This window comes from Psittacula echo, assembly GCF_963264785.1.
Source record: "Psittacula echo genome assembly, chromosome: 3".
Classification (NCBI taxonomy): Eukaryota; Metazoa; Chordata; class Aves; order Psittaciformes; family Psittacidae; genus Psittacula; species Psittacula echo.
The window spans coordinates 57,473,488-57,500,788 of NC_137736.1; the positions used below are offsets into that span (position 1 = coordinate 57,473,488).

Below are 27,301 nucleotides of genomic sequence, written 5' to 3' on the forward strand. Positions count from 1 at the left end.
GGCCCTTAATTTGCAAGGCAATCTTGTGCATTGAACTGGTGAAAGGTATGGATATGGAGATCCATATCCCCAGTATGAATAAGGAGAGATTTCCAGCTGTGTAGTTCTACTATGTTTAGAAAACTGGGACTTTCATGCAGCCCTTGATTACAGAGATAAGTGCCTGTATGTTCTCTCTCTTTATGATAGTAATCTCAAAAACATTTAAATACTTTTTTGGGCAGAAAGTGATGGTATTATTTTCTTTACCTGCTGGTAATGACTAAGATGTTAGATAATGTTACAGATGTTGAAATATGGCTGCATAAAATTAATGTAAATGTCAATATATAGCTCCTTGTTTTTGAAATTAAGGCAATTGCTATCTTCTTCTGTGTTAGAAATGGAATATGAAAACAAATAAATAGTACAGAAATGCAAATAAGTTGGGAGCAAAATCTTACTTAAAGTGCATCCTTCAAAACTACATCCTTTGTGACACTGTGTATTACAAATCCTTTGCAAGTCTTCCATGATGATATTGATATTAAACGTTCATCCCCCTTGGAGGTTACAGCAGTGATTTCTGGATTGGAAGGTCATGTCTTACGAAATGTAACATGAGGCCTAGCACTTTTGACAGTTAACATGGTAAAATACTACTTCTCCACACCCTGTATTCTTAATGATAGACAATATTGCTGTAAACTTGTGGGCTGGGCATTTCACCTGTATGTTTCTAACCTACAACTAAATTCAAGGAGGAACTAGCTTAACTGGTCTTTTTTTTTTTCTTTTTTTTTTTTTCTTTTTCTCTTTAGATGATAGTACTGAATGCCAAACTGCATCAAAGAAAGAAGAACAAAACGACAAAGAAAAGAAAGATGACGAAGAGGCTCCACTGCCCACTTATAGGGCCAAATCAATTGTTGAGAGTTGGGTTTGGGGCAAACAACCAGGTATTGCAGCTGTTTCAGTTATTCTCACTGAAGCACTATGTATTCTATATAGACCCCTACTTTTGTATCATCAAGAAGTAACTGGGTCACATATACTTGCTGACAGATGCATCTGTTAGTGGAGTAAGTTGGATAAGTAGTTAACTGTGATTGAAGTTAAACATTTACTGTAATTACTTTCCGATTTCGTTAGGCTCATGACTTGTGCCAATTTCTACCTTTCATCCTGCTTGAAGGAATGATACACTGATTTGGAACAAATGTAGTCATATGGTGAAATGTTATGATGTCTTCAGAATATTTCTTTTCAGTTGCTGAGACTAAAAAGAAATTGCTTAGTTTCTGAAGCCTGAATTTTCTGCAGGCAGTAAAGGTTTAATAGGTGATAGATCTTTTTGATTTCATGGTCTGGTAGCTTAGTTTGAGTGAATCATGGGAGGAAGGTTAAAATGGTTAGTTCAATTAACTGTCTGTCCTGACCTTTGCTGACAGTAGCATCGTGTGTGATGGCAGTGAAAAAATGGTTTGTGTTCATGTCTTCATATCTATGAAATACTGATTTTGATACTGAAGCCAGTTGAAGTTCATGACTGTTTATTACTGCAGAGCAGCAGTTCATTGTCTGCCATTGTCCGTGTTAGAAATAGCAGAGAACCTCACTTCAGTGGTTTGTTTTACAGTTCTGGTTCATGACATTGCTCTATTCAGATGTTGGCATGTGCAAACTTTGGGGACATCTGTTGTGCCCCTTTTCCTTTCCCTTCACCCAGAACCTCTTGAAGATCCCTGGAAAAAGTATTGTCTCTTCAGTGCCAGAATCTGCATCTGTGTAGCCTCTTTTGCTAGGGAAGCTGTTGGTATCTGTTGAGCCGCAGGTCAGCTGCCAGTCTTCTGTCCTCTGCTCTGTGCCAGCCAGCTTGCACCCTTTTCTTAAGGACAGGAGGACAGATGGACTTGCTGTCACTCTAGACAGAATTTTGCAGTGTAGGAGGAATTAAAAGAATTGCCATTACAGTCACAGGGGGAGTGAGAATTGAATATGTTGAAGAGATGTAAGCTGAAGGTCACTTTGTTTTATGTTTTTATTCAGTGTTTGTTGCTGAAGAGTAAAATAAAGCTTACAATTATAAATCTAAAGGCTGAGTATCTTACCAAATTTCTTCTAGCTGACCAAGATGCTGGGGACAGGAGCTGGCCTTTAAGCTCACCCTTCAATTATTTCTTAGAAATTGAAAGAACAGTTGTTTAGGAAAAAAAAAAAAAAAAAGGATGTATGTGTGTTTGAAGTTTCCAAAAAGAAATAACTTACTCCCTTGTATTTATTTTTAATGCCTATATATAGTATGGTTTATTAGCGCACAAGTAGATAATTCTTGTAGAAAAAACTTGCAAAGACTTTGTCTAATAGATTTGTATTCCTTGGTCTTCATTACCATTTCTTCTTGAAGTTTGCATCACCTCGCTGTGACATACGAATCCTTAACACTATGAACACACAGTTTATTTATAGAAATGTTACAGATATCTTTTGTACATGATTGTAAGTAACTTTTTGTATTTGTCAGAGATGTAGCTAACAGTTGCTATCGAGCCGTTTTAGCTTTTGTGGCTTGGTAATTAATTAAAAAAGATAAATGCAGGTAATCAATTTGGGTACTTCATGTGTTTCATAAAACGTGGAAAACAGTTTTAAGCTTTTCTTTTGTCATCCTACATAAAAATAAAATGAACCTTTGAACATTTGCCTGTCAAAAGCATGAAGGAAATTTTGAAAACAAGAATTGTTTCTTAAATATATTGTTGCTGATCAAGTAAGAATTAAAGACTTACTATGTTTTCATTAATGTTTTATATATCTTTACAAGTAAGGTATAATTTGGAGTTATTTTATAAAAAGAACTGAAGAGGCGTTTGAAGTCTGTGCTTCAGGTCAATACCCTGAACTATTTCTACAGAGTTTTAATGATTTACAGTCTTACATTGTGAGATCAGTGTATAGACATTAGACAGTATGTATTTATGTTTTAGAAGTGCTGCAATACAATCTTATTTTGCCAAGAAGCGTAGAGGACCATGCTATTGAGCTTCAGCAGGCTAATCCAGGTCAGTGGGTCTTGTGATGTCCCTACCCCGTGAGGGCTGGGAGATTTTGAGATCACACACAAAAACCTGTTCATGAAATTGTTGAATTGTGTTGTGAAGCAGTACTTTTTGTCCCCCTTCCTGAGCTCTGTGCTTGTTTTCTGTCATCCTGGCACAAGTCCAAGGGAGCAAAATGCTTTCCTTTAATTCTGATTTATGCTGAGATCACTGCTCTGCCATAACAGGGCAAAGGGGTCATAGTATTTTTTTTTTTTTTTTTTTTTTTTGTGTGGTCTTAGGCCAAGTGCTGTAAAATTGTGTAAGTAGTAATAAATACATTGATAAGTTATTATATGGCTTGAAGTTGGTTTTCCTTTTTTCTTGCATCTTAGTGTTCATCCATTTTATATTCAGCTCTTAACTGTCAGTGTTGAACTATTCAGGCATTATTTTTGACATTAATGATGCTTTAAAACATTTTCCCCCATCCTGTTCCTGCCAGGTTGTGTTCATTAGCCATTTCTTCTGATTCTTCACAAAAATTTTGGTTTACTACTTTTATCAGTTTTCCTTTCTGAAAATGTTTGGCTTTAGCATCTTACATGATCCTGAGAGAAGTCTGGGCGTTCAACCCTGGATATGGGGAGATGAGAAGAGGAAACTCCTGAAGCAGTTGTACAAAATGTACAGGAAATAGAGCAGTACTTAATTTTCTTGTGTTTCTTAGTCATCATATGCTTAGGATTGGCTCTATTGAGTCAAATCAAAGGACAGTCTAACCAACATTCCTGTTGCTGTCAGAAATTATTAAATAGCATAAATAGCAGTAGCCAAGTGAATAGTTGGATTCTGTGTTTATGATACATTATTTGTAGCGTATAGACTTGAGCCAGAGGTGGTGGTATGGGGGAATAAGAATGTGCGCTTAGATCCCCTCCTGTTTTATTTTGCTGAAGCATATGTGTGCATAGCATAACTTAACAGGCTTTAATAATTTCTAATGTTGATTTTTTTCCATTAATTTTTCTAGTCTCTTTTTAAACATTCTAAATATTAGCATCCACAGATGTATGTAGCAAGGAGCTTTGTAATTCAACTGCTTGTTACATGAATATTATCTTCTCCTAGTCGGTGACTTGATATTGGCATCTGTTGGTTTCATCTAATGCTCTGTTCTTATACTGGAAGAGGCAGTGAGTGGTTGTTCCTTACTTGTCTTCCCCAGCACTGGCAGGGTGGGTTTTTTGTGTTTAAGAATTCTGTCATAATCAGCTCCCAGTTGTGTCTTTTCCTCACTGAAAATCTTATCTCATTAAACTTCTTTGCATACAAAAGGTTTTGTAAACACTTGTTTCTCCCCCCCTCCCACCCAGTTTTCTGCCATGGAATGTGGGCTGGGAACTAAGGGTTACAAAACTAAAAGCAGTCATGGTGTTGAAAAAAACTGGGTTTAATCTCGTTTATGGTGACATTTCGTATTTTAATAAAATTTCTTGATCAATACTTTTTCAATATACTTTTGGAAGGGCTGATAAGAGAATGGTTTAGTCAAAGGATGAAATTTTGCTGTTTTGCATTTTCCTTCTCAGAACTCCTTCATCCCTGTGTTTTTTGCCACTTGGAACAGATTTTAACTCGCCTCCTACCCTGCCCCCAACTTGAAAGCTGTTGTCCAGCTCCAAGTATCTGTTTGGTTGCTGTTTATGTTCTTAAGAGGTATGTGTATGTGTGTATTTTTACACACAAACACATGAGTCTCCTTTCTTGCTATTCCTTTCTATGCACGAGTATTTGAGCATCAATTTAAACAAGTATTGCTCATGATACAAAACTTAGGAAGTTAAGTACTCAGCCATGTAGTGAGATGCATGCTCAATGTGCACACAACTATTCATTATTGCTCCTGCTGAATACTAATAAGGTGATGTCTGCTGTTGATCATTTTTTGAATAGGGGAGCAGACAGAAGGAAGCTGAAAGCTAAATGCCCTTTAGGAATTACATTCTTTGGTATAAAATAATTTTTGGAGCATATTTAGCCTTGTTTCTGAAGAAAATTGTGTGTATGTGATTATATTTTTGCCTTTCCCTCTGACTTAGGAATCCACTCATTCTGTGGCAATGGCTTTTGCAGGGTCATTAGACGACTGTTAAGCCAAGCCAATTGCATCCTCTGTCTACTGTATGTACAGTGGAAATGACATGTAGTAGAAGGGGAAAGAGACAAAATATAATAATCTCTAGGAAATTCAAGCACCTTAGTTATGCTGCTGGCAGGAATGTGTGCTCATTATAACAGTAGATTCTTGCCAAATTCTGTTTCATATGTTTTTTGATTTTTGAAGTCTGAAATCTCCCCACACTGTAACATCTATATTTGCTTTTAATAAAGCTTGTGACTCAACCAAAGTTCTTGAAACTTTTCAGTTTGGTATTGGCATTTTTAAGGCCCTTGATTTATCAGTTACAAGCCTGTGCTGTTCCCTACAAGGGCTGATGAAATAAGTGTGAAGAAACCATTAAGTATGGGCTAATTTTGGGTTTGTGTGTTTTTGTGTGTGTGTGGTGGTTTTTTTTTTTTTCTTCTGAGCTGCTAGGACAGGAGCAAATGTGCTGTTGGACAGTCTGCTTGTTTAGACTCATGTCGGGTTGGTGTTCTGGCGGTGGCTGAGATGGTTTAAGAAGCTACTGTCTTCAGCTACTTGTTTTGTCCCCCAGTTTTGCTGGCTTACCTAAATAACATGTCACTTCTTTACTCTGTTCTGTCAGATGACCTGGGTTAAACACTACTGGTATTTTTCCTTCTAATGCGGAGAACTTCTGGCAGGGTGAATTACGAAGTGAAGACGTGTAGTTATGTTAGTTGCTGAGGGGAAGGAGAGATGTGATAAGTTATAACAGAAGATGTTAAAACCCTTCCGTGTCTCTACTGCAGCCAGAAATGTGTCTGACTGTAGCTGTCAATTAACAAGTATTCTGATAATGTTAGTTTGAGAATTTAAACTTTTATGGTATGACTTCAATGCTTACGTTCTAGATATGGATTAAGTAAGTAATCTGGCTCCACCCTTTGTAAAATAACTGACAAAGCAAAGCATTGCAAGGGATGGTTAGCATCAGGGGCTGGCATAGTGGCATATGAACAATTTTGTGCAAAGAGTTCCCTGTAACCTTCTCAGATGAAATTTGAATCGTTACTATTAATAAGCTATTCTCTCATTAGACTATTTAGCTCATTGGTAGTGTTGTTCAGACTCGAGGGTTTATTGAAGTCAATTTCACTAGGTTGATTCCCAGATATATTTAGATCTTTCTAAAGATGAACTGAATTTTTGTAAAGATAAATTTACTTATGGAATAAGAGAAGATTTAAAGTGGGAAAATGTGTAGATACATCTCATTTAAAAATAGTATTTCTTTTAATAAACCAAGACAGTCCTTGGTTCAATTTTGGGATGTCTGAATTATAGGACTACTATAACTTGTTCCAGCCTTTATTATGCTTTGCATATGAGCTTGCTTTCACATTTTTGAAATACTAAAGAAGTATGTATAAAATACATGAGTGGAATAATTTAATTTTGGTGGAAAGCTTTCCTAAAGTTGTAGCCATTTGAGATACTGAAGGCAAGGTGAGAAGGGGGAAAGAAAAGATTTTTATTATAACTAAATCCATTGACAAAAAGTTTGTGGTTCATGCTGGTTATTTTTATATGGTTTGAATCTCATAGAGGGTAAATGATATTTTCCGTTAGAAAAATATTTTTGTATGCAGTTGTTAAGAAAACAGTATATTGTAAGGAACAGTTCTTAATATTACTAGTTTCTGAATATAAAACATTGTGATTTTTAGGGCCATTCACTTGAAAATTGAGCTCTTTCTAGCCCTTTTTCTGCATAAAAAGTGAAGACAGTTTTGGTATTGTCTTAATTTGACTTTATTTGTTGATGTTGACTTGATTGACAGGAAAGCAAAATAACTTGCTTTTAAAATAGTTTACTTTAGAAAGTGCTATTGTGAGGTTTTGTTTAGTGAAGAATTGCATAGTTGGTGAAACTACAGATTTTTGTATTAAAACAGAACTGAATCTTTGAGGTATTTGGAACTCACAATAATGTTAATTTTTTTGTCAAATGAGCAAGTTGTCCTATCAGATCATTGAGTATGGTGTTGAGTATCTTACAGGCCATCCTGTATGTATTGCTGAAACATTAGGAACTGAGTTTTAGGTGCTGCTATGAAATTGTGTTTTGTTTTTTTTTTTTTTTTCTGCCAAGACACAATAGTGTGTGTGTATAAAATGGCCAGCTTTCAACTGGTACTGCATGATGTGTGTGCATTCTATGTGCTTCCATAGGATTCTGTTTTCTAAGCATTCAGAGTTCTTAACAGTGGTTTGTGTCACCAATTGTATCAGAAAGATTGGAATGCTAATAACGGCAGTCCTGTGGCCGATCCAAAGTGACTTGAATGGTATGTAGCTATACACTTCTAGCAAAAGTTCCCTGTGAAGTAATTGCTGGAGAATTGTAGGTGGGCTCTGTCTGTCCCAAGTGTTTCTTTCCAGTAGTCCCCATGACATGTGTTTAAGAAGTATGTTATTTTGAAATGAAGGACTTTTCCATCTAATTCTTCAACTCTCAGAAATAAATTCAGAGTGTGCCCACATTTAGATTAGTTGCCAGCTATAAAGGGATGATGAATGCTGTGGCTCTGTGTTACCTTATAGACCGTGCTGAGTCTGGCACCTAGGGCTTGATTTCTTAGCACCGAGTATAGACTCTCTTCCTCAAACATAAGTGTTAAGTTGCCTTGTGTTCCCACCCCACCCCCCCATTTTTCATTTTTTCATATAGATAGTGAAAAAATAGACCATAATGAATATGCAGAAGGAAATCACTTGCCAAAAAGAACAATGTTAAGAAAAGTCTCTTTGTAAAGCAGAAAGTATGGTCATTTCTTACTTCATACTTAATACTTTTGTATTAAAACACAAGGGGGAAGTTTTGATTGGATATAAGGAAGAAGCTCTTCACTGTAACGGTGGTGGGGCACTGAAATGGGTTGCCCAGGGAGGTTGTGAATGCGCCATCCCTGGCGGTGTTCAAGGCCAGGTTGGACTGAGCCTTGAGTGACATGGTTTAGTGTGAGGTGTCCCTGCCCGTGGCAGGGGGGTTGGAACTAGATGATCTTAAGGTCCTTTCCATACTATCCTATGATTCTATGATGTGCTATGGTATGGAATACCCATTTGGCTAGTTTGGGTAAGGTGTCCTGTCTCTGCTTCCTCCTGGCTTTCCCTCCTCCCTGGCAGAACATGAAACTCAAAAAGTCCTTGGTCAGAGTAAACATTACTTAGCAACAACTCATACAGTCATCCTTTAAACCTTCTGAGCAGACTACTATGTGGCCATAATGTTAAGGGACATTATAAAAGCCAAATCAAACATGTTTTTGGCAAGCATCTGTTTTATTTATGGATTACTTTACTTTGTGATTTGAAGTAGCTGTATGTATGTAACTTGTTGATTTTCGACTGTGCTTTCGAGTTCTTTAAGGAATTTTGTAGGGCTTATACTAAGGACCTCATAGTTAGGTGGAAAGATGTGAATGCCTCAGGGAAAGGAATCTAACATATTATGAAGTGGTGAAATGTGAGTAGCAATGCGGAAAACAGGCTGGGGTGATGGCTGACAACAAACTAAGTGGCTGTGCAATGCAATCCAGTGGCAGAGAAGGCCATTTGAATTTTCTGCTGGGTATGCAGAGATGCACTGCATAGTGGGGACAAAACTTTGAAATACTTCATACAGGTAAAGTTGTTAGAGAGAATGTAAAAATAAATGTTTTCCAAAGTTTTGTTTTAAAATTCGTATGTTGAGCTATTGACTGCTTTTTCTGGTTAGTGAAGAATTAATTCTCTAGCATGGGAACGTAAGTCAGATCTTTTATTTGCTAATAGCACTTGCAAGCATCTTAAATTTCTGACATTATTTGTTTCTGAAACTTAGCAGCCATTGGCAGTGATCCTAGAGCTTCTGAGAGTAGTTTTATAACTTCTGAGCAACTTAAGATAATGTATATCAGTGCAAAATGAAAGCGTATCCTTGTGAGGACTTGCAAAGTTGTTGCCTGCACTTAAGAGAAGTCTCAGGTTGGATGATGATAAGAATTATTTTTTTTTGAAACACATAAGTTTTTCCTGTGATGTTTTAATTGTAGACAAGAAATATGAGGGTTCTGATGTGTTTTGATTATAATCTTTGTGTAAACACTTGTTAAGTGTGATTGTGATTATTAGATCCTGTGGATTAGAAATGTGCCTATTAACTATGGAAGCAGGGAATTTCACTGGGTTTTGAGGCTCGGACTTTTGGTTGTTTCACAGTTTTCAATTTGTCTTGATTTTTCATGATACTATATATAACAAAGATGAACACCCATAAAATAGTATCCTTCTTTGATTCTCAGATGTGAATGAGTTGAAGGAGTGCCTTCAGGTACTAGTGAAGGAACAACAAACTCTGGCTACACAAACAGCTACAACAGCTCTTTCAGCTATGAGGCTAAAGCAGAGGCTAGTTATCCTGGAACGATATTTCATTGCATTGAACAGAACAGTTCTTCAGGAGAATGTCAAAGTTAAGTGGAAAAGCAGTATTCCTCTGCCTGCTGCGGATAAGAAAAGGTAATGACACAAGCATGAACAAGTTAATACATTAAGGAAAGTTATAGAAAGGTTGTCAACCTGTCTGTGAGAGCTTAATGTGATTTATTCCTCCTTGTGAAACATTAGCAGTAAAGAAACTCTTCTTATTTCTTAAGATGGTTTTACGTGCTGTCACCTGCTGCACAGTTTTTCTTTTCAGCTCATGCTTGCTTATAGGGTCTCTGTTCATACTAGTGGGTTTTTATTATAATACGTTGCTGTAGATATTATTCTTTGAGCTGTAAATATACTTTTATTGAGGCATTACTTTTGTTCTACTCAAAAAGTATGGAGAGGCTTATTTCAGAAATGATGCTGGTGGAGGTTACTTGGTTCTAATAACATTAATACATTTTTGTCAATATTTGTTCAATTAAGGCATATAATAAGTTTAAAAATACAAATACATGAAAGTTGAGCATAGTTTTTGTTAGCTTGGGTGAGAAACTGTTTCAAAAGAACTAACTCAATAAGAAATCGTCTGATAGCTTATTGACCTAAAAATAGAAAAATCTATCAGATGAGGCATTAAGAAGGCTATTCAGTAGCTGAACAAGGTTGCTGTCTGACAGAATAAGTAGTTCAGCCTGGGAAATTTTTATATTAGGTTGTCTCTAGCTTCTAAAAGGAAAGGAGGCAATAAGTTAATATCATGATTAGTTATTATGTGATTGAAGTTCTGACAGTGATATTTTTCCCTTCAGTAATCTGCTGTCTGGCTTTTTTTTTTTTTTTTTAGTTCTGATTAAAAAGGAGCATTAGTATATTTAAGTTATCAGATTGCTAAAAATGCCAGTGTAATTCTCTTCTCTCTTGAAAAAGTCTTAAGCAGTTCACTTTCTTTTGATGTGAGATTAAAAATCCAGAATTGTTGATGTTCTTCTGAGAGGGAGCAGTAGGGAATCTCCTGTCATTAAGTACAAAGGAATGCTTACTTAAATTAATGGGATTGTTAGCATGAAAAGAAAAGTTCGGAGAAATGTATGTGAGCCCAGTGGGTATTAATGAAAGTTCAAGCTATCTCTTCCTTACACACACCAATGCAGAAGCTGCAAAGAGAGATTAATAACATTGACACTTGAATGGAAAGATAAGAAATGACAAAATTGATGGAATTAATTATTAGTAATTGAAGCTTCATAAAGAAATAGTCTATAAGCATAATCTGTGCAGTCCAAATTATCTAGAAATATAAACTTCCTGAGTAGATAGTGAGTACATGAAGTATCTTATGTCTCTGTATCTTAAATACATGATCATAATTTCACTCTGCAGAACTATAGGCATCTTTCTGATGACAATTATGCCAGTCTAGTTTATTATTTCTCTGGAGCTTTTTAATGTTGGGGGTTGAACTGGTTGTTCTTTCAGGCAGCTGAAGTTAAGGTTTTGTTGTTGACATCTCGATGTTGATCACCTTCATTCTCAAGAGACAATTACAGTTCTTTACAAATGAAAATTGTGTAATTATATATGCATGCATATAGCTAAATTGTTAAATTGTTGAATATACAAGTTATACAAATAGCTACTAATATAAATATATATTATTATAATATAAATTACACTAAGACAATGTATATATAATTTTATTTAGCCCAAGACCTGTAGGCAAAGGTGTAGAAGGACTTGCACGAGTCGGATCCCGAGCAGCACTTTCATTTGCGTTTGCGTTCCTTCGTAGAGCCTGGAGGTCAGGTAGGTCTACTTTGTAGCTTATTGCATGTATTTTTCATTAGAAGACAGATGATTCATTAAAGCATCTGTGTCTATTAGGTATTTGCATGGAACTATACATTTGTAAACATCAGATTTGCATAATTGTGTTTTATGTTTATGTAGTACTATGCCAAGCAGTACTGTTGCTCATCAAAGCCATCCAAGCCACTACCAAGGCTGTGTTGTTAGGATCCTTTTATGCTTACAAAGGCAAATTGGTATTTCATTAAGAGAATATGCCTTTTAATGCCAGGTTTCAGAAAAGTGAGATCTATTCTTAAGACAAAGTCGATCCACTTTATTACTTCATGACAGCAACAAAAACGATTTGGGCGCAGTAGTGTCAAACTTGTGTTTGATTTGTGTACTTGACAGTGATTGTCAAATTGCAGAGGTTGGCAGAATTGTCGTATGTGTCACTTTACTGTCTGCTTCTCTGATGGCAGAATGTTTGTCTGAACAAACAGTGTTTGTTCAGATCGCAGCTCATTCTTTGTCCAGCCAGCCCTAGTTCTTCTGATTTCCTAAGCAGATGCATAGTGGAATGAGCTGGTTTAAGAGTTGTAATCTTTTTGACTATTTTTTGTGAAGCAGATAGCTCTTCAGAAATCTTGCAGTCAAAATGTGAAATTTGAGAACTTTGCACATATTATTAAGGAACATGTATGCTTGACATAAAAAAAAAAAAAACCACAAAACATTGTATACAAAAAATTGCAAAACTTGTGTGTTACGGGAGATGTAACTAATATTACTGTGTTCCTTAGGTGAAGATGCAGACCTGTGCAGTGAATTGCTACAGGAATCACTTGATGCGCTACGAGCTTTACCAGAGGCGTCCCTTTTTGATGAAGGGACTGTATCTTCTGTATGGCTGGAAGTGGTGGAAAGAGCTACTAAATTCCTAAGGTCTGTTGTGACTGGGTAAGTTTCTTTTTTTTTTTTTTTTGAGCACTGCTGAAGTAGCTGTTAAATGGCAAACTTGCATCTCATAGCAGCTAATGGTATAAGTGTAATAATTTATGTAAAATTAAAAAGATTGCTTTTGCTCATATATGAACTATGGAAATTATGTTCTTTAAATATGATTGAATTCATAGAATAATGGAGTGGTTAGGGTTGGAAAGGACCTTAAGATCACTGAGTTCCAGCCCCCCTGGCATGGGCAGGGACACTTCATGCTAGACCATGTCACTCAAGGCTTCACCTGTTCACGGAAAATAAGAATTTGAATATTCTGAATCACTGCATGTAGACTTAGCTGAAAAATAGTGTTTCATTAGTGTAAACTGTATTGGCATGTAGAGTTCTTTGGTAATACAGTATATGTGTACACTTAATTGTTCCTCTCTAGTATACTAAAATAATGCAGACTTCCGTGCATGTGAGGGGGAAAAAACATTCCTATTGGACTTAGAGCACTTCCCTGCTCTTTCCCTGTTACTCGAGGAAGCTTGAAGTTACATTTTTACATAGCTGCCAGAAATTATCTTTTGAATACTGGAACTACATTCTTTATGATATCCACTATAAGGATGTTTTAATTTCACCTGTGAAAAAGTTTTTCATGTTTTGAACATGTTTAATAGAGCTTGGGCTGCCACTCAAAAAATTGATCTTGTGTGGGATGTGTCAGCTTTTCTTCACACCTGCTTTCATCACCAGTTTTATATTTTTCTGGAAGTTTAGTGATTCTTGGTGTGTTGTAGATGATTTTGGTAAGCAACCATGTATTGTTTCCAATCACTTTTTACTTAATACATACTGTTTGACTTCTAGAGATGTACATGGAGCTCCCAGTACCAAAGGGCCAGGAAACATTCCATTACAAGACCAGCACTTGGCACTTGCCATATTGCTAGAATTGGCAGTGCAGAGGGGTACATTAAGGTGAGAAACACTCTGGTTTTTAAACATCTCTGTCTATTGGAACGGCCTGAGCAGTGCCTGTTTTCAGTTTTCATGGGTTTGGGATTAATGTAATAGTTGTGGCTCAAAGCATATGAACTTTTTCAGTAATGCAGTGGTGGTCAAGGTCTTATGTTAGCTAGATTGCAAAGTCCCATTTTTGCTATATTGATAATCTGTTTAAAAAGGAAAGCTGTGATGTCTGATATTGCTAAGATTCAAAATGTAGAAAGTGAATTGTATGGACAACCAAAAAAATGTTTTTAGAAATGCTTATTAATAAAAAATGTGAACTTCGTCTTTCAGCCAAATGTTGTCAGCAGTTATGTTGTTGCTTCAACTTTGGGATAATGGAACAAGGGAAACGGACAATGAACGATCTGCACAGGGAACAAGTGCACCCCTTCTACCTTTGCTACAGAGATTTCAAAGTATAATATGTAATAAAGATGTGCCCAATGCTGAGGAAGAGATTCAGGTACTTGCCTTTTCTAAATAATCTGAGGATATTATGCTGGTATCAAATTTAATTTGGCTGGCTAAAATTTTAAAATTATCTGAACAAAGTTGGCAGTAGTGTTTTCCATGTAAGATGTGTATACACCACTGTTGTTTGGTTTTCATGCGTATGTTTTGAGTTTCTTGAGGTAGGAGAATGAATGTTGTAGTATAATTAGAGGTAAGCATTGTGTTTCAGAGTTAATGATTTTGTGATAATTAACTTGGATATGTAGCCAGTTAACTTTTCTGCATACTCATTTTTATTTAGTTGTGTTTGAAGTTAATTGAACTATGACTCTTGGTGGATATTATTGAGGTTGGTAAAACATAGTAAATCAGTTTTATGCTTGTAGGTTTCTGTTACATTCATATTCTGACTATATTTTCAACATATGTGTTTGGAATTTTCCTCTACTGCAAGCAAGAGATGTACAGAGTTTATTTGTTTTCTCTTAATCTTGTGCAGATACTCAGCATGGCTAAAATATATTGTCTGTATGTGTAGTGGCATCAAAATACCTTGAGGGTTCTTCTGACTCCTCATTTTTCTCTTCTAGCTCCTGACTTACCCTCTGAGTCCAAATGAAAGTTTTCTGAGGTATCTGACTTTACCACAGGATAATGAGCTAGCGATTGATCTGAGACAAACAGCCGTTGTGATCATGGCCCATTTAGATCGCCTAGCCACTCCATGTATGCCTCCACAGTGCAGCTCTCCTACATCTCATAAGGTAACTGCAATGTCAAAGTTCATAAGATATTTTTTCTGAAAGTGTAACTGATTTTCAGTTTCGAAGGAAAACAACTCCTAAGAGTCTTCAGATTTCCTTTTAATTTTTACAGGGTAACCTTGAGTGGCCTATGTTTGTCTTACTTTGGTATCTTATATCAGTGTTCTTTCAGTCAGTCTTGGAATATAATTCTGTGGTTTGTGAACCGTTCTTTCTTATGACAACACTGTGGCTTATTCTGACATATTTCAGGCTGTTCTGTGTGTTTATCAGAGTAAACGCTCAAGACCAGGCTTTATAAATGTTGGGGGTCTGATGTATTTTAAAAAAAAAAAAAAGTAACTGTTAAGCTTCCCAACTTTGAAAACTTCTGAACACTTACTGTAGATATTTATAGCTTATTCAGTACTGGACTGAATAAACTGAATATGATGCAGACAAGCCTTTATTTTTGATATCTGTTAATAGGTAAGCTTTATTGACTACTGGCAGTAATGACTATCACAGGTTTGAGTATGTTTGACACATAAAGCTTTAAAAAATAATCTAGTCTATGCATTTTATTAAGTTGCGTATTTCAAAATTAGTACTTACAGAATTTCTTATTTTCTAGGGATCTCTGCAAGAGGTCATCGCTTGGGGTTTAATAGGTTGGAAATACTATGCTAATGTGAGTGGTCCAATTCAGTGTGAAGGACTTGCCAATCTTGGTGTCGTGCAGGTTGCCTGTGCAGAGAAACGTTTTCTAATACTATCTAGAAATGGACGAGTTTATACACAAGCATACAACAGTGATACTCTGGTGAGAGGTTTTTTTACATGCATTCAAAAATGTGTTCCTTTTCTGTATTATTTCATAGCATAAGCCTGCTCCTTTAACTGTTTACAGTTTCTTGGAAGAGTAGATTGAGACGTGCTGATTTTTCTGAGCTTCTAGGATGTTGTTTTTGAACTTTCAGAAATAGTGGTTTTGATATTTTTGTATTGATTTGATGAAATGCATCTGTTTTTTGAAATGTTTATCAGGCTAGAGGTTTGAATACAATGATAATCACTTTCATTGATACACTTGCCTTGATAACAACTTCAGAAATTGGCAGATGTGAAATGGGTTTTACTTCAGTGATGTAACACTGTGCCTAAACTGTGTAGTTATAGAAACACTTGTAACTAAGATTTGCCTGTGAGATTAACACCATTCTCATGTATACTGAAGACCTGATAAGAATGGGAAGAAAATAACTTCAAAGCATTGTTCCTGTCAGACTCAAATAGTAGATTTGACCTTTTTTTTTCCTTGTACCTTTTGCTTCATTGATTTGAGTGCAAGTTTTGATAAAGGAAAACTATACCTAGTTATTCTAGACAAGTGATGGAAAATATAAGCCTTTTTTGTAAGTGTATTGCTTTTGTTTGGTTCACAGGGACCACAGCTGGTGCAGAGTCTAGCTTCTAGAAATATTGTGAAGATAGCAGCGCATTCAGATGGACATCACTATCTTGCTTTGTCAGCAAATGGTGAAGTTTTCTCCTGGGGCTGTGGAGATGGTGGAAGACTAGGCCATGGAGATACAGTGTATGTAATAAAAATAATCATAGCAGTTATTTGCCAGTGTTCTGAATTCATAATAAAAACTGTTCTGTGAAGAAGCACGTTCATTATTTGACAGCAGTCTCTGCTATTGAACAGAAGTTGCATTTTCCTTGCACTTTTTTCTCTGCCTGTAATGTTCTGGGTTCTGTATTAATGCTGCTTTCTGAGATACTTGTAGATAGAGGGTGCAGTAGTGGTTGCGCTGTTATTAGGTCCTTTAATTATGGTTTTATGAATCCACAGCACATTTTCTCTGGAAACATTGACTCAAATGTCAGAGTGGGGTCATCATTTCCTGTGCAGTCATGTTGCATATATTTTTTTTCCCTTGTGTTAAGCAATAACATTACTGTCTTGCTTCTGTGTAGGAGCAGTCTTCTACATGGATTTTCTGTGAGGGTTGTACAGTAATGTATTTTAGAATTTTTAAGTGTCTTCCTCCAGTGCTGAGTTCCCTATAAAAGCAAAGGAGTAACTGCACAAGGGATAGCTAGCAGTGTCATGAAATCAATTGTTAATTGTTCAGATAAAGTAATTAAAAGTAATATTTGAGAAGACTGCGTTTATTTAATTGGAAATAGAAGTCATAGTTGTCAGAAATTCCTTCAGTGGTTTGTATGTTGTTGAACAACTGAACTTAATTTTTGGCTTATAGCTCTATTTATATCTTTCAGCTTCAGACTAATAGTAAGGTTTGCAAGTAGAATTGCAGCAATTCTTTTCTAACAAGTATGTCACACCTTTTATTATCTACTCACCAGATCACATTTTGTGAAATATGCCACTTTTTCTTTAAATAGCCCTCTGGAGGAACCTAAGATGATATCTGCTTTATCGGGAAAGCAAGCTGGGAAACACGTTGTTCATATTGCATGCGGAAGCACCTATAGTGCAGCCATTACTGCTGAAGGAGAGCTATATACATGGGGACGAGGAAACTATGGCAGGCTTGGCCATGGTATGTTACCTGATACCTTAAAGTAAATTGCTTGTCAAAGAGTTGTTTAGTGCCTGTCTCAAATGATATTTTATCCAACTCACCTAAAGCTAATTTGAGAACTGTATGTGGCTTCAAATGAATTGAAATGATTAAGGGGGACTGCCTCAAAACCATTCAATTTCTATGAATTATGTGAAAAAAAGCAATTGGATTGATAAGAAGAATCTACAGTTTTCTGTTCCCTTCCTTGTGAAGCAAAGACTATCTCATGGGTTAAATACATATTAGATACCTAAGAAACCTTATGGGAGCTTAATCATGGTGCTCCAATTTGAAAACAAAACCAAACCAGCACCCTTCTGCCCCTACTCAACAAAACACCCAAAAGCAAATTAAAAAAAAAAAATCCAAACCCAAACAATAACCAAACAAGACAAAACCAAAGAACCTACCAGGCCTACTTGGTTTTGCTTCTCATAGAACTACTTTGTTTTGAAGGTTCCAGTGAAGATCAGACCATCCCAATGCTGGTCACAGGGCTGAAAGGACTCAAAGTTATTGATGTGTCCTGTGGGAGTGGAGATGCTCAGACTCTTGCAGTTACTGAAAACGGTTAGTAGCAAAATATAGCATGACACTTTAAGCTTGCCTTTTCTTCCTTTTGTTCTGAAGATATTTATACCTTAGATATGCTTATTTCTAGTGGCTTGAACTCTGTAAAAATAAGAAGCTGAAATTCCTTTTGGGGAAAGAGAAATGCAAAATGTGTAATTGCACATATAATGTATGCAGGTATATGCCCATGCGTAAATATGCAAGTTATTAATTATGAATTTGCATATGTATTTCCATATATGGCATATATGTGTAAAATTAGAATGTAAATGTATAATATACACACAAAAATTTACATATATGTATGTACACATCAAAGTTTTATTCACTATTATGTGAGTGCAGATAACTCATGTTGTCACAACAGCCAGACTTTCGAGTAAGAAAGTTGTCTGTGTTAACCCATGGGAAGTGCCAAAGAGAGACCGTATAGAAATTCTGCTTCCCTGCATCTCTGAGTGAGGTGCCTAGGGTGAGACAGATTCAAAACCTGGATTTCACTGTGTGAGGTTAAGCACCAGAGTCATCCTTGAGAAAGCAGCTAGTGCTTGGAAGCTCTTTTAAAATGTAACTGGTTATGTGGATGTGCAGAATTTAAAAGCTGCAAGATTTACTCATTCAGGAAATGGAAACCCAACTACCTACCCCCTACTCCCTGGTGTCCTCATTGCATGCTTCCATTTCTTATCAGAGTACCTTAGGGACTAGCTTATGCAAGTAGGGAACATAAATGCATCAGAATATAAACCAAGACTTTCTTTTTGGACAAGTGTATGTTTACCATTCCTGAACCATAATTTTATTTAATGAAGATGCAGAATGACTTGGACTATTTCAAAGTTCCTACATCAGGGCTTAGATTTAGTAGTGTATTTCAAAAGTACATGATAGACAATGGCACTCTTAATTACTCTTCTTTTGTGAAATGGTTGAATGACAACAACTGCAAATTAAAACAGGTTTCACAGACTATGTGGCCATTTAATGCGGAAAAAGATTTTGCAAGTTCTTGTGACGCCTTATAATAAAAGAAGGCAGTTTTAACCACAGGTTTGATTTGCAGTAAGTCTTTACTTCATATGTTTTTAAGAAGGAATTTCTGTACCCTGATGAATTTGCAGTGCCTGTTATGTGCTGCCCTTAGTTCTATCAACATGAAAACTTTTCTAATATTTTTCTTCATATTTTCATGAAGAATTAAAAATTAATTTATAACTGCTATTCTTAAATTACAATTTGAAAATTCTGCTTATTATAGACTCTTATCTTTCTAAGAACTTGCTTGTCAAAACAGATAACTTCATTACATGAAAAAGTAATGCAGCATTTTTGTTTTCTTTCTCTTGATTTAAAGGCCAAGTATGGTCTTGGGGTGATGGAGATTATGGAAAACTGGGAAGAGGAGGCAGTGATGGTTGCAAGACTCCCAAATTAATAGAAAAACTTCAAGATCTGGACATTGTGAAAGTACGCTGTGGGAGTCAGTTTTCTATTGCATTAACCAAAGATGGCCAGGTCTACACCTGGGGCAAAGGTGACAATCAGAGACTTGGGCATGGAACTGAAGAGCATGTTCGATATCCAAAACTGCTGGACGGCTTGAAAGGTAGTAACCAGAGCTGAAAGTATTCCAAAGTTCTTTTTGCTGTCATTTCAGTCTTTTACGAGACACTAATGACCTCAACTTTAAGAATGATAGTACCATGTACTCTGTCATACTCTTATGCTGGTTGCATTGAAAAAGATAATGCACATTTCCCAGGACTTCTGCTTTTATACCTTTAAAATTTTAGCGGACTTAGAGACACTATATTATGACTTTTAAATGCTGCTTGTCTTGTATTCTTACTGCTTTTCTTTTATTATGAGTTAAGGGTTTATGTGAACCTGTACCTTTACATTGTTATGCAAAGGAATATATATTAAAAAGATATATTTACGCTTAGATTAGGGCATGTGAATGGAATAAATGACAGTCACAGGCAACAAATAATGTTAAAACTGTGTTTGTGCCAGTACTTTTGACTATTTTGTAATAAAGTGAAGATTACTTCTTGAATTTGAGAGAAACCTGAGTTCTATAGGAGAAGATGAGTAAGAAACATCCTTTATTGCTCTGTCATTCCTAAAATTGTTATTCATATATGATGAATGGTCTAATAGAAGGTAACTTCAGAACTGATGACTACCATATAACTTTACAGTCTCTGTTGAAAGATATCCCTATCTATGAATAAACCTTTCCTGAAAAACTATCTAAGTAGGAGGGATACAATATAGAAGATTTTTTTTTTTTTTTAACAAACTTGTCAACTTTTATACTTAAGCTGTCTCTTAAGAATTTTTAAATATTTCATTGGTTTTTCTTTTGCTGTACTCTTCCAATCCACTGCTAAGGCAAAGGTGAGACTTCTGACATCCATAATGTGTTCATAGTGAAGTATGGTTGTAATTAGCACAGTTTTCCTTACCACTGATATTTTTCTGTTAATGATTGTAATCTTTAATTTATGTCTTCAATATTCACTTTCCTGTCAGGGAAGAAAGTGATAGATGTGGCAGCTGGATCTACCCATTGTTTAGCACTGACTGAAGATAGTGAAGTGCACAGCTGGGGAAGCAATGATCAGTGTCAACATTTTGATACTTTGCGGATCACCAAACCAGAGCCTGCAGCTCTCCCAGGATTAGACACAAAGCATATTGTTGGAATTGCCTGTGGGCCTGCTCAGGTAAGTTTTATCATTAATTTGTTAATTATGATTTGTCTTTGTCTCTGAGACTAGTTCTGTACACTAATCCCAGTCCTTCTTTCTGTGTTTGCATGACTTTTTTCTTATTATTTCTTATTCTGAATAAATGAGGGCTTGGAAAAAACAAATCTTATGCAGTTCTTCTGCCAGAAGCTTTGCTTCTCTTTGGTGTTCTGAGAAGCAGCTATTTACCTGATGTGTTTTTAGTCTGGTATAGGAATTGATGAGTTGTCAAGCAGAAGGTTTCTTGCAACAAAGATAGTGAGCTCTCTGGACTGGCATAACAGCAGATTGGAAAACGTGATAAGAAAATTTTTTTTTCTGCCCTTCGTAGGGTTTTGTATACGTTGACAAGGATGGAAGTGGAGGGTTCTTCTCAGCAGATGTGCTGATATTATTTCTGCATCTCCTGTTACTGTTTGAAGCAGATGTTGGCTTTACACTCCTATCTCTAATCAGTGTCATCTTATCTTTGGAAAATAACTGTTGAATTTTGTTTCTATTTATAGAGTTTTGCTTGGTCATCGTGTTCAGAATGGTCAATAGGTTTGCGGGTGCCTTTTGTGGTGGATGTTTGCCCCATGACATTTGAGCAGCTAGATCTGTTACTAAGACAAGTGACAGAGGGAATGGATGGCTCCTCTGACTGGCCCCCTCCTCAGGAGAAGGAGTGTATGGCTGTGGCAACATTAAACCTTCTAAGGCTTCAGGTACCTTCAATTTCTTACACATTGAGCAGTCCTTGAGCTAATTGTTTCAGTAATAGATGAAAATAGCAAACTTAATGTGCTTTAAAATGTTTTTATTGATTTTAAAAGTGAAGTAAGTACAGTATCACTTTCTACTCTTTGAAATTTGGCAGCTAATGGTTGTTTTTTTTCTCCTTGACAGCTTTTGGATCCCTTTAAAAATGAACCATAAAAATAAAATTTAAATAGCTTAAGCATGTTATGATCACACAATAAGCCAATACACTCAGATTTTGAGCATTTCTAAGAATTTTAAACAGTGTTTTTTAAGAGTGATAGTCCTCTGTCAGTCTATCTGACAGTCACTGAAGATGTGCTACTTTTCCTAGCATACTGTAGCAGAGTAGGAACAGTTTAGGTCATTCTTTAGGTTATTACAGTTCAGAGTTTTAGGGTATATAATTAAATATAAGACATAATATTTGGGTATTAGTTTAAATTGAGGGTGTGTTTGAGCAAGCCAGCACTTCCCTTAATTTTACAAACTTACAGATGTGAAAGTTTGTGTCTTGGTCAGTGAACTTATTTTCTTCAGGTTTGATGACTTTCCCCTCCCAAAGTTCACATCTCTTCTTAAATAAAATTTGCTTTCTCCCTCCCCCTTTTTTTTTTCAGCTTCATGCTGCCATTAGTCATCAGGTGGATCCGGAATGCCTTGGTTTAGGTTTGGGCAGTATTCTGCTCAATAGCCTGAAACAGACAGTGGTAACATTAGCAAGCAATGCTGGTGTTCTTAATACTGTGCAATCGGCTGCTCAAGCAGTGCTGCAGAGTGGATGGTCTGTGTTACTGCCAACAGCAGAAGAGCGGGCTAGAGCTCTCTCGGCACTCTTACCCAGTGCAGGTTGGTCCTAATATTTAAACCCGTTTGTTTGGAGCTTTCATTTCTAGTTCATTAATAGCTCCTTCCATTCTTAAGTTTCAGGAAATGAAATGAATGTAAGTCCAGGCCGTAGATTTATGATTGACCTCTTGGTGGGCAGCTTGATGGCTGATGGAGGCTTAGAGTCTGCACTAAATGCTGCTATTACTGCAGAAATTCAGGTATGTTTCAGCAGCTTTGAAGGTCTGTATAAACAGAGTAAGAAGATGTATCAAGTGTTTTTTTGAGTTTGTAGATTGGTGTTATCCTCTTTTGACCTGAAACTTGAGCCAGTGTTTGTATGGAAGCGTGAATCACATTCTCCTTTTTAGTAGTTGTTTCTTTTCGTTGCCTGGAGTGATGATATCAACAAAGGTAACAAACTTTTAATAAAGCTCTATAATAGGAGCATAATTTTACAAAGCAGTTTGTACCTTTCTCTGGGTTTCTTGAGTTTTTCACTTCCTTGATTTCACCTATGTCTCTCCAGCAGAAATTTCAGCTATAGTACTCAGGAATTCAAGGTGAATGAATTCTTTGAAGCATCCCAAATTTCCATAGGTTCCATTTCAGGCAGGTTTGAATGTGTAGTAGATGCTGACTAGTTATATAAAGGAAAGAAACATTCTGTATATGCTGTCTTCTCTGTTAGTTCTTCAGAGATAGGAGATCCTCTGCAGAGACTGCTTTAAATTGCCATATTTATGTGTGGCTATGAAAACAAAAGTGTGCTTTTCCCTTGCCTCTTCACTTGTTTTATTCTTCCAAGTATATTTTCTTCTTGGTTTTTTTCTCCATTGTTGGTAAATGGAGAGGTTTATGATGAGAGGAAATGCATGTATTAATTTTTTGCTTTACTGCGTAATCTAGCATTAGCATTTTCTGTTGTATTTGAAGACATGCAACACCTCTTGATTTTTAACCAAGTCTCTAGGGCACATTTGTTGTAGTGTGAGTCAGAGATGCCAGAGCCAACTTCAGGTATATGCTTAAAGTGATCTAGGTGGCAGCATATAGCACTGCACAGGTTAATTTATGTTGTCTAAAACCTGGGTGAATATATTTCCATAGAGTTCTGTATGACTATAGCTCAGTAGCAAATCTACACCAGGTTCTTATGCAGTGGACTGGATTTGTTATTTTTATAGAGTAAACATGCCTTCAGTTTTGAACTGTGCACCAGCTATTGACACAGTTAAACATACGTCAAACAGAAAGCAATTGTTAACTTGGTTTGGTGGAAATTGAATTTGATAGCTGTCTACTCTTTCTTACTTTCATCTCCTTTCCTTTCATTTTATATATTTTTAAAAATGTGTGCCTATGGACTTGTTATGGAATATTCAATACACATTTGTCTGGTAGGGATTGTTTCATTTCTGGCATAGGTAAAAATAACTTGATCATGTTAACATGAATACTTGTTAGTAAAATGTTTCATAATCACAGTGGCAGTTTACCCATTTTCTTTATATACTTTTTTAGGATATTGAAGCAAAAAAAGAAGCACAGAAAGAAAAAGAAATTGATGAACAAGAAGCAAATGCATCAACACTTCATAGGAGCAGGACTCCATTGGACAAAGACCTTATTAATACTGGAATTTATGAATCTGCAGGAAAGCAAAGTTTACCATTAGTTCAATTAATTCAGCAGTTATTAAGGTAGTTGCTTTGAATTTGTCTTTTACTCTTGTACAGAAGATCTGTTCAGAAGTTTTATGAACTAGTCAACTGAAGGATGACTAATTTTGGTTAGCAGATAAATAGTCTCCTGCTAGCATTTTAGCTCCTCAGAATGCAAAATATTGAACATTCTCCTAGCTTTCCTGTAGTTTTGCTATTTTATATTTGCTGAAGAGCACAGTTCTATACTTAATGACCGATTTAGGAAAACTTAACTGCCTTGCTTTTATGATTTGTGTACTTATTCCTGTACCCTGAAAGTCTGTGTAACAAATAAAGGACAAACACTCAAAAGCCTGTCCTTATGAAGTATGAGATTCAGCACACATTTGTTTAGAATGGAATATTTTTCCTTAAGGAGACTGTAGTTGGGGCTGTAAGTGGGCAGAATTTTAAATTCTTGACACTGAGAAAGAATTGTGAATGCATGACCAACAGGGTGCTGAGAACAAAGCTTCTTTATGTCATCTACTGCAGTATTTCATATATAGCATATGTAACAGGAAATAATTATGAGACTACTAAGAGATATATTGTACTTTTTCACTTAATTGTGCTGGTAACAGAGTAATTTAATCAGTACTGAGACTCCTCTGAGCTACACAATATCATGACTTTCATTGCAGCCTTTCAGTGAAAACGGTCAGATTGATTTTTGAAGTGAGTGATTGACGAAAGAATCAGAATTGATGTACTTTTTATAAATCCTGTAAAATGGAATGCCTCCACAAAAACCGTTGACTTTTCGGGTGCTATGATGCAAACAAGGGAAGATCCTACAAAGAAACTTTGCATAGATTTCTTATATAGTTCTGTGAAACTCTAGCCAAAGCTTAACCTGTGTTTTTGTGGACTGTCTTCACTACCAGCTCACTTGAAGTACTTTACAATACTTTTATACCAATTAGGAACATCGCTTCACAGACGATAGTCAAACTAAAAGATGTTGCTCGTCGCATTTCTTCCTGCATGGACCACGAACATTGTAGCAAAGAGAGATCTGCTTCTCTGGACCTGTTGCTCCGTTTTCAGCGGCTGCTTGTTAGTAAACTTTACCCAGGAGATTGTGTTGGGCAGGTCCCTAATACATACAGTAAGTTACTGTACAAAAATAAGCCCACCTTCTCTCAGCATTTCTGTAATACGTTTTTCAAAAGATACTAGTTTCTTTCTTTGACTTATCTCATTTATCAGCTTAGTTGTTGAATCTGTCTGAAAAGTGTTTGAAAGTAGTTCTTTAATTTTTTTTTCTGTAAAGGAAAATTTCTTTTCTGAAGGCAACAGGATCTAGATAATAAATTTATAAACTTCTGAAGTTTTAAAAGGATGTCATTTCTAAATGCAGTGCTAATACTGAGTAGCTGCATTTCAGAAGAGTGACAGCTTTTGAAATCTGTCTCTCAAATATGACTATGTGATGGTTTTCTGTACTCTTCCTCCTTTTTACGTAGGTCCTGACCTCTTAGGTGTTGGCTCTTTGCTGAAGAAATACACTGCTCTTCTGTGCACGCACATTGGCGATATACTTCCTGTAGCAACCAGCATTGCTTCTACTAGTCATAGGCATTTTGCAGAAGTATCTCGTGTCGTGGATGGGGATTTAACTGGTAGGATTTTCTTTGCTGTCCTCCTTTCCTTTCCTTCACAAATGATAAAGTTGTATTGTAGCTGTTCTTAAAAGTTGTAAATGACAAAAAAAAGTCAAGAAGGGGAAATTTGATGGGGAAGGCAAGAGCTTTGTAATGAAGCAGTACTTGAAGGCAGAATGTATTGCTTGGTGATTTACTTCTGTTTTTTCTGTGTTCTAGGCATTCTTCTTCCAGAATTGGTGGTTTCTGTAGTGCTACTTCTCAGTAAAAATGCTGGATTAATGCAGGAAGCTGGTGCTATCCCTCTGTTAGCTGGCTTGCTTGAACATCTAGACAGATTTAACCATTTAGCCCCTGGAAAGGAAAGGGATGACAATGAGGATTTAGCATGGCCAGGAATAATGGGTATGTACATTTGGGCTTGTTTATTTATGTTTTCATAAAGTAGCTATATAAAAACAGTGACTGTTCATGAGCTGCTCTTGGGAAGGGAATTCTACTTTATAGTACAATTTTTTATTAACCAATTCATACATCAGTATTTGTTTCTGCGTGTAAATTCTCAAGAAAGTTATGTATAGAGGTGAGATTAAGCAGAATACAAGTGCAACTTTTTAAATTAAGTAGTTCAGGTAATTTTGAGCGTGAAAAGTTGCAGTGAAAACAGGAGTGGTACATCTGTGCATCTTGTTAATAAATTCTATCTGTAACATAAAGGCAGAGTAATATGAAAGCTTTGAAATAAGGAAGTTTTCTTTTCCTAAGGCACTTTATAATAGAGCTGTGTCTGGGATGAAAAGAGAAGGCAAAAGTGAGTATTTTGGACTGTAAGCATTTTACTGATGGAGGGAGGAATGAAACATGGTTGGCATAACTTAAGAGAGCCAAACATCACACTGCTAGACAGTAGTGTGTTGGGGAGAGGAAAAACTATGTGAAAATTCAGTTACTGGTCTTAATAGAGAAAGAAAACTGATACAAAGGTGTGTGTGTGCAAACATTACTCTGATGTTTCTTGCCTGGATAAAATCACCTTTGGTTTGAAATAGTTTACTTGTATGTAGATGGGAAGAGTTCTAACACGTATGTAACCTTCCCTCTTTCATATAAAAAAAATGACCTGGATTTAGACTAAAGATACTGCCAACGCCTTGTGGGCAATCATGTAATAAAATTGAAGTAGTTTGGAGGGACAACAAACTGTGACAGTGATTTGCCAGAACGCTGGTTGTTCTGCTACGCTTCCAAGCAAAACAGCTGTATAGTTTGGCATTGCTAGGTTTTTGATGATGTGACATTGGAGATTAGTTCATAAAAGAATACAGCATAAAGACAATTTAATTGCATGGTATGTAGACAGGAAAATATTAATAGCCCTTTGACTTCTGAGCATATCAAAAGACAAACAGCCTTTGAACAGAAGTGAAGAATTTGGTTAGGCAAATTTATTTTTCTGCTGATAATTTCTCTATTCTGTTTCATACCTGTAGGTTCATTTTTTACTGGCCAGAGTTGCAGAAATAATGAGGAGGTGACACTTATACGTAAAGCTGATCTAGAGAACCATAACAAAGATGGAGGATTTTGGACAGTGATTGATGGGAAAGTGTATGATATAAAGGACTTCCAAACCCAGTCTTTAACTGGCAGTAGCATACTTGGTGAGAATCAGCATCTGAGTTAAAAACACAGATGACTTCTGTTTCAAAACTAGATTAGATGAACAGCTTTTTAGATATTATACTGACTACCTCATTCTTTCATTAGCTCAGTTTGCAGGTGAGGACCCAGTTGTTGCTTTGGAAGCTGCTTTGCAGTTTGAAGACACACGAGAATCAATGCATGCCTTCTGTGTTGGCCACTATATGGAGGTAAAAATATTATATGTTAATGAATGCATACCTTCTAAAGTAAAGTACTGCTTTG

At 36.2% G+C, this 27,301-nt stretch overlaps 1 protein-coding gene across 6 annotated transcripts in view; it reads left to right on the forward strand.

The window, feature by feature from the left end:
• Window positions 1-27,301, forward strand: part of HERC2 (HECT and RLD domain containing E3 ubiquitin protein ligase 2) — a 105,314-nt gene that overhangs the window by 17,474 nt on the left and 60,539 nt on the right. For 3 of the 6 annotated variants that reach the window (XM_080613001.1, XM_080612998.1, XM_080613002.1), the window contains exons 4-25: window positions 801-938; window positions 9,492-9,708; window positions 11,327-11,427; window positions 12,216-12,372; window positions 13,228-13,338; window positions 13,663-13,834; window positions 14,415-14,588; window positions 15,202-15,390; window positions 16,013-16,164; window positions 16,944-17,140; window positions 17,621-17,734; window positions 19,092-19,343; window positions 20,276-20,469; window positions 21,000-21,200; window positions 21,855-22,083; window positions 22,159-22,283; window positions 23,587-23,765; window positions 24,695-24,879; window positions 25,238-25,393; window positions 25,595-25,780; window positions 26,866-27,036; window positions 27,143-27,246. In XM_080613001.1, the coding sequence (XP_080469127.1) occupies window positions 801-938; window positions 9,492-9,708; window positions 11,327-11,427; window positions 12,216-12,372; window positions 13,228-13,338; window positions 13,663-13,834; window positions 14,415-14,588; window positions 15,202-15,390; window positions 16,013-16,164; window positions 16,944-17,140; window positions 17,621-17,734; window positions 19,092-19,343; window positions 20,276-20,469; window positions 21,000-21,200; window positions 21,855-22,083; window positions 22,159-22,283; window positions 23,587-23,765; window positions 24,695-24,879; window positions 25,238-25,393; window positions 25,595-25,780; window positions 26,866-27,036; window positions 27,143-27,246 (3,704 nt within the window). The remainder of the gene's footprint in view (window positions 1-800; window positions 939-9,491; window positions 9,709-11,326; window positions 11,428-12,215; window positions 12,373-13,227; window positions 13,339-13,662; window positions 13,835-14,414; window positions 14,589-15,201; window positions 15,391-16,012; window positions 16,165-16,943; window positions 17,141-17,620; window positions 17,735-19,091; window positions 19,344-20,275; window positions 20,470-20,999; window positions 21,201-21,854; window positions 22,084-22,158; window positions 22,284-23,586; window positions 23,766-24,694; window positions 24,880-25,237; window positions 25,394-25,594; window positions 25,781-26,865; window positions 27,037-27,142; window positions 27,247-27,301) is intronic. The other 3 variants (XM_080613000.1, XM_080613003.1, XM_080612999.1) reach the window with 3 other exon arrangements.